At 39.0% G+C, this 7,717-nt stretch overlaps 1 protein-coding gene across 1 annotated transcript; it reads right to left on the reverse strand.

Moving 5' to 3' along the window:
• Positions 1-3,268: 3,268 nt before the first annotated feature.
• LOC127881620 (uncharacterized) lies at positions 3,269-7,463 on the reverse strand. The gene is made up of 3 exons (XM_052429675.1): positions 7,207-7,463; positions 6,061-6,206; positions 3,269-5,311 (listed from the first exon to the last, which is right to left on the reverse strand). Exon 3 carries the CDS (start codon positions 5,305-5,307, stop codon positions 4,252-4,254), a length of 1,056 nt encoding a protein of 351 aa, XP_052285635.1. The 5' UTR covers positions 5,308-5,311; positions 6,061-6,206; positions 7,207-7,463; the 3' UTR covers positions 3,269-4,251.
• Positions 7,464-7,717: the final 254 nt, after the last annotated feature.

Consider the following 7,717-nt stretch of genomic DNA (forward strand, 5'->3'; position numbering starts at 1 on the left):
CTCCAAATTCCTAGTTCATTTGTGGGACAGAAAAACTAGACAACAATAAATGGATTGAAAAGGGCTGGTGCAGAAGCTCCAACCGACATTTATTAATTGTTGAAAGCGTAAGCAAATAAGTGAAAAGAAATCAGTAAATATATGCAACATAGTCCCATAAAGTTGGACGAACAACAACATGAAAAGGGCTGGTGCAGAAGCTCCAACCGACATTTATTAATTGTTGAAAGCGTAAGCAAATAAGTGAAAAGAAATCAGTAAATATATGCAACATAGTCCCATAAAGTTGGACGAACAACAAAGTCCAAGTTGTGAGGGTATAGACAATCTCAACATGGCATATCATATTATGCAAGCAAGAAATATGGCATTGCATACAAAATATTATGCAAGAATAAAGCATTGCATTACATACATGAAACGTTCAAAACAACAACAAAATTGAGGTAAAACAGGAAAGACATTATGTAAATAAACCACAACAAAAAGCATAACGACGATGGAGGAGGGGGAGGGATGGTGGTAAAAATTGCTTTTTTTGAAACAATGATCTGCGCAGTGATGAATCCTGTTGAAGAGTGATGCAACTTCCGTATAATAGAATAGGTTACACTGCAGTAAGTAAATTCGATATCAAAGGTTTCACACCAGTATGCTTAACAAAAGGGGAAGTACGCTACAAATATAAATCAATTTATAAATCCTGCGTCTTATAAATTATAATTTTATATTTTTTGCTCTCCAAATTCCTAGTTCATTTGTGGGACAGAAAAACTAGACAACAATAAATGGATTGAAAAGGGCTGGTGCAGAAGCTCCAACCGACATTTATTAATTGTTGAAAGCGTAAGCAAATAAGTGAAAAGAAATCAGTAAATATATGCAACATAGTCCCATAAAGTTGGACGAACAACAAAGTCCACAAACCAGTCCAACCGAGGAAATGGAGAGCGCATGGAAAAAGAGAGTTCTATTAAAAAGGAATTCATAACAAACAACAAAAAAATAGATACGTGTGGTGTAGAGATACACTCATACACTTACAGGTTTCCCTAGCTATAAAGGCTAAGGCAGACAAATACACAAAAATAAAATCATAAGCAAGTAAAAAGGTGTTGACTAGTAATAAATCACGGAACACAAAGATAATGCACTTTAAAATGACTAATTGTAAGTAAAATAGTATAAAAATGAACAAACCCATACATGGTGTCATGGAATATCACAGGTTCACAATGGCAGTATGTAAGAAAGTTAAAAATAGTGAGAATAAAATAAGTTTTAGTACGACATAGTAATGAGCCAATATCTATAATGGTATATGCATGTGAAAGAAGATATACAGTTGAATGTAATAACTTTGGTATGGTTAATGTTTAATTAGGGAAAATAATCCCTTGAAAAGCTGTTCTAATAGAACAAGCATACATCTACAGAAACAAATAGCAATAAAATGTTGACAGTAAAATGTACATAAAAAAGTATACAACATGATAGCAAGTAAATTGACACCCAGTAACTGGATAAACACAACATAATTTTATATACACGTATTTACATCTTGGCTGCTTTGGTTAACATTGAAATGTGTTATAAAAGGCAATACAATCTTATGTATGCAGTTAACACATTAACAATAAAATGCATTCTTTTACTCATTGCCCGAACTACATAGAAGAGAACTAGAAGGTACACGACCAATACCTTCAGTACTAAACTCAAATGGAGGGATTAAGACTGCGTTTGATTGGTGACCCTGTGAGTTATGAGGTGACCTGAGGTAGACGGATATATCTTCTGAAAGCTTTGGATTTCCATCTGCCCATAAGCATGATATCTTGTTCAGATTTGCCAGAGAGGACCGCTTGCGTGCAAGCTCCAATTCTTAAACTGTGAAATGTGTAATGTTTGGGATCGAATTTGGAGTAAGTAAGAATTTTGTTAAACGTAGGTCTAAAAGAACCCAGTGTGAGGGGAAAATTGTTTGACAATGTGAATAATGGTCCCGGGTGGTTTCTCCTGACTTCCAAAAATTTCCTCAAGGTGCGGACAGGACAATGTATTGGTGATGCTTTCAGGACAATAGTTACTGGCTTGCTGGTTTTGTTTGTCTTATGCCTGTGTAAACGTATGAGCACTGACTTGCTTCTAACAATGACATGTAAAAACTGAACCACATGATGCCCAATCTCGCGTTTTTTAGAGAGCAACTCCCCCATTCGAAAGAAACCGTGAAATGTTACCAGGATGAGTGCCTGGTACATGAGTTGCATGTAGGGATTTTGGGAGAAAAGTAAGGTTGAAGTTAGTATTAGACGAGATACATCTTCTAGTAGTAGAGGCTTTCTGCAGTCAGGTTTGGTGTTGGACTTGTGCGCACCGAGCACTAATCGTCTTACTAAGTAAGTATCACAAGGGTCTGGAAAATTATGAACTTGGTGGTGGTATGAAATTGCAGACAGGTGACTGCTTAATGTTGAAGGCGCGTAACCCGCATATGTAAATGAGCAACAAAAGAGGCTACCGTCTCATGAGAGGCAGGTAGCAAACTGCCCATATAGTTACTGGAGGTAAAATCTTTGAACCTGGACCAGAACCGGTCATAAGCACGCCTGGTTGAGCTTGCAAGAGACATTTGTAGTAGATAATCCTTCACCGCAGCAATTTGGAGGGACTCATGGCAAGGGGAATCGGAAGAGGGATTCTGTCCAAGTGTGGAGCCCTTGTGAGTGCTTCCTGGATCTGAAGGCGAGAAAGGAGATCACAAATTGTGTTATTTTTAGTCGTTATGTGTTTCGAACGGAAACAGAAATTGTATCGTAGAGCTTGGAGTACGATAGAGCGAACAAGTTTCATCATAATCTTATCTTTCGAGGTCTGTTTATTAAGGCAAAACATCACAGCCATGTTGTCGGTTATGAAGAGAATGTTTTTGTTGGACCATAAATGTCCAAACATGTTAACTGCCATAGCTATAGGGTACAGTTCTAGAATGTTTATGTGGTGTTTTTTAGCATAGGGGGGAAACAATCCATAGGTCCAAGATGTACCATGTGTACATGCAAAGCCTTTAGAACCTGCTGCATCTGAGAATAACTTTAAAGTTGTGGAGGAGACAAATCTATCTCCGGTAAGCAACGTACATCCGTTGTACTGCTCTAAGAACTGGTACCACAGACACAAGTCAATGCGAGCTTCGTTTGACAATCTGATATGATGAGTTGGTTTAGAAATACCAATAGTCAAATCATAGAGGCGTCGCAAAAACAACGACCAGGTTTGATGACTTTGCAAGCAAAATTCAAATGCCCCAGTAGAGATTGTAAGTCTCTTAGAGTTGTTTTCTTGCGGCGTTTGAACGAAAAGAGGAGATTGCGGAGAGTCTGTACCTTGGATGGTGGAAGACTAGCCGTTAATGTGGTAGTGTCTATCAGTATGCCGTGTACCTCCGCTTTTGTTGTAGGATTTACTGTTTTGGATAGTTTGATAGGAAGCCCTATTTCTCGAGCAAGTTCGAAAAATGTGTGCAGGCTTTGAGCACAAATAGAAGAATTGCCAGGACCCACAAAAATAAAATCATCAACAATATGGGATACATATTGTACACCAAACTTGTTTTGTAAGATCCACTGCAAGGAAGAAGAAAAGGCTTCGAAGATGGAAACTGAAGAAGACGCACCCATTGGCAAGACTGTATCGAAATAGTAACCACCATTGAAGAAAAATCCTAAGTTATGGTAATCTAGAGGACAAATAGGGATTATACGGAAAGCGTCTTGTATGTCAGCCTTAGCAACCAGATAATTTTTACCACACTGTAGGACAAGAGCAGCAACATGGTCAAAAGTTTCCAACGTAACAGCTGAAAAATTCTTGGTGATGAGAGAGTTTACAGATCCTGAATGTGATGGAGAAAATGAAAGGTCATGTATGAGCCGGAAACTATTTGGTTCTCTTTTTGGTACCACACCCAAAGGACTGCAGATGAAATTATCAAGTGGTGGATGTATATAAGGGCCTTTAATACGACCTAAATGAAGTTCATTTTGAAGCTTGTTCTTGACAAAGTCTTTGTGGACAGATACTGAAGAATGATTTTTGGGTAATCGGGACGACAGTGTGCCCTCACATCCAAGAGAAAACCCCTGACTGAAACCCCTGGTTAAGAACAATGAAAGGCTAGGGTCATACCCTATCAATAGTGGATTAAGTTTATCAAGGATGATAGGTGTTGGAAGTGGAAATGGTGCTTTACTTTTGCTGCTGTTGCTGCTGCTGCTGGGACGTTGTTGGCTTTCCGAATGAAGATGGTTTGGGAGTGAAAGGACTGGCGAAGTTGTTACGTTTAGGTTTGAGGAATGGCTGGTTGCATTGGAAGGCACCGTGTGGGCCCTCGCAACCTCCGCATCGGTGTGCTTGTGTGCATCTGGGCCGTTCACATGAACCCACTTGTTGGAAATCCCAACAGTAGCCTCTCCTGAAGAAGGGAGACTTGTTAGGCCTGTTTGAGAAAGACCGGAAGCCTGAAGATGGTGTTGCACTGGTCCGAGAGGGCTGGCTTTGACCCAGTGTCGTACAGAAGAGAAAGGTTTCTATGTGGACAGTACCCCATGGGATAGAGGGGCACGCAGCCCTTAGACGACGGAACTTTTCGTCGTAGGTCAACCAGGCGCGGGTGCTGTTGGACAGTCTTTGAATTATGGTCATGTACCTGAAAAGATGGGGGGCTTGTGTTGGGTATTTCTGGGTGTATATGTCGGAGTAGATTTGGAATGCTTCATTCCATTGATGGATGTTGTGAAGTTGCTTCCGACAAGCCTTGTGCGTTGATGTGATTGTAGAAGATTGAGTTTTGTGAATGGTTGTTGTTTCATGATTTTGATCTTTGAAGATAAGTGATGGAAAATCAACATATTTCCCATTAACAATCTTATTCATAGTGTTTTGGTCTAGAGGTGGATGAACAACAGAAAAAACACCTAAACTAATGTCGGCGGCTGAACTAGTTGAAGGGCCGTCGCCAAAGTTAGACATCGCCAGGACTGAGGATACATCATCCGACTCCTCACTGATGTTATCAGTCTCTGATATGGAAATGGCTGAAGAGGTTCCATCCGGCTTTCTCGTTGGCTCAGTAGGAGCAGTCAGAAGAGTCTGTATTTCTTCCAGAACTTCCCTGTCTTGGGATATGGCCTCAGCTATCAGCGTTGCAAGTCTGTTCTGTTTGGGGGCTGGTTCTTCTGGAGATGCTGCCCTGCTGGCCTTTCGTTTGCCACCTTTCGCTGTCCGTGGGTCAGCTTTGCCCATTGCGCTGAAACGACAAAATTTATATAAGGAATACGAAGAGGGAATTTGAAATATACACTACTTGCAAGTACAGAGGTAACAAAGCAAGTAGCCGAAAAATAACACACCTCACAGGTATGTTAGAATACAGGCATTGTGCCATCAATCAAATGAGTTGCAATTGGATACAAATTAAATATCCAGGCAATTTAATTTAATGTTATAAACTCTTTTCCAAGTGTAATGGGCACATAGCTAAATACACAGGATTAAATAATGGGTACATTAACTCATACCCAAAAATATGTTATGGCGCCCACAGCAAATACATGGAAATATCATCATGACATTGGTACACAACCAATGCTCGAAATATAAAATGGGTACACAACTAATAAACAATGAATGTAATGGGCACACAATTAAGTCCCGATAATTCAAAAATGGGTACACTACCAATACCCTATAAAATATTTATTTGGCACACAACCAATACCCGATAATAATATAAATGCATTGGATACACAACCAATATCCAATAATTATAAATGGGCACACATTTAAGGCCCGAATAATTTCTAATGGGCACACAACCAATGCCCAACAAAAAAGAGATTGGGAACACAACCAATTCCCAATAAATGTAACAGGCACACCACCAAACATGTGAAAATATAGATAGCATATTCATAATCAGCCTGCATACAAACAGGATAAAATGAATTGTACACATCTTGGGGTCAATTATGAAATAAATGAAAAGAAAAAGCTTGCCCTCGATTGTGGATACTCGACCACTGAGAGTACAGATGGAATACTCTTCCAACACTGAACAGGCTGAGCAGGGACTGATGGACACCTTTGTACAGACTTCCACGCTGCTGTTCCCAACACTCCCGATACAGCTCACAAAATGTTGTCTGAAAATATTGCACCACAATGTCAAATAATGGAGAAACTTAAAATGAGAAAGCAATATTTTAAACAGACTCAGCTTGATTCTCTGCCAATGGAAGCCTGCGTTCAGCAAAAAGCAAAGCACTGCGCACAGACATAAAATATCGTGGCATGCCCCGGGTAGGATGGACATGTACACCATCATCAGCAGCAAAATGTTCTGTAAAGCGCAAGTTAAAATTGTTCCGTGATTGAGTCCAGAAAATAAGTTGACGAGACGTTCTGCAATGTGCTGAAATGAGAGCATTTGCCTGGCGAGCACGCATATTAAACATGTTGTCATTTCGTCTTTGCAGTATTTCCGCAATGATCACCAGTTTGCTTCCAGAATTAAGAATTGTGGCTGCAAGATCAAACAACGCTTGCATTATGCCTTCAACAGACAAGGACAAATCACACAGATCATTACTTCCAGCTTCTACAAAAGTAACATCAATGTTTAGCTCAGAGACAAGGTATGTGGCTTGTGACAAGGACTTGGATTTGTTTGTTGGCAGGAGAATTCCTCCACTTACACCATGCCAGTAAATTTGTATCCTATTGGAGGATAAATTTAAATTATGTTTGTGATTTGAGGCACACCAGAAGTGAAAACGTTTAACAAACGAGTGCCCCGGCAACAAAACTGAGGTAGACATTGCACAAATCCTTGTCACAAAAGAGATGCTATTGGTATCTTATCAAATTAGCGTACCCACGCTATGAAAGTAGGTCAACCACGCTATACATAAAAACAAAGTTAAAAGGGATGCTGATTAAAATTAATGAACGCACCAATCAATAAAATAATATATTTGACGTTATTCGTCGGCTGTAAAGCAAATATCACCCATAATAAATGAAATATTCGCTCACAGAAATATTCAGTGAAAAATTAAGAAGTGACGCTACGGCACTACGAAAGTAGGTCAACACAGCAAAGGAAAAAATGTATCTTTATACATTTATCGAAATTATCTGTACCGTTTAAAACCCCTGTTAAACAGAGTAAAGATAAAGCAAAATCTGCTATGATACGGTTTACTCGGAACCCAAAAGTCCAAATATTCACAATAAAGCAATAAAAATTGCTTTTTTTGAAACAATGATCTGCGCAGTGATGAATCCTGTTGAAGAGTGATGCAACTTCCGTATAATAGAATAGGTTACACTGCAGTAAGTAAATTCGATATCAAAGGTTTCACACCAGTATGCTTAACAAAAGGGGAAGTACGCTACAAATATAAATCAATATATAAATCCTGCGTCTTATAAATTATAATTTTATCTGTAATTTGTAAAATTATTTTAACGTCTAATTATGACACAGAAAAGAACTAATTTTCTTTGAGCAAAAAAAAAGAAAGAAAGGAATTTAAACTTTTTATATGAAGTTATAGAATATAGAACATTTATTTCAGGCCCAGCTACTATCAGACATCACTGGCATAACAGATGCCAGAAAGGCTGCAAAGAAGTTGTTCTGCCGCCTGTA

This window comes from Dreissena polymorpha, chromosome 1, assembly GCF_020536995.1.
Source record: "Dreissena polymorpha isolate Duluth1 chromosome 1, UMN_Dpol_1.0, whole genome shotgun sequence".
NCBI lineage: Eukaryota > Metazoa > Mollusca > Bivalvia > Myida > Dreissenidae > Dreissena > Dreissena polymorpha.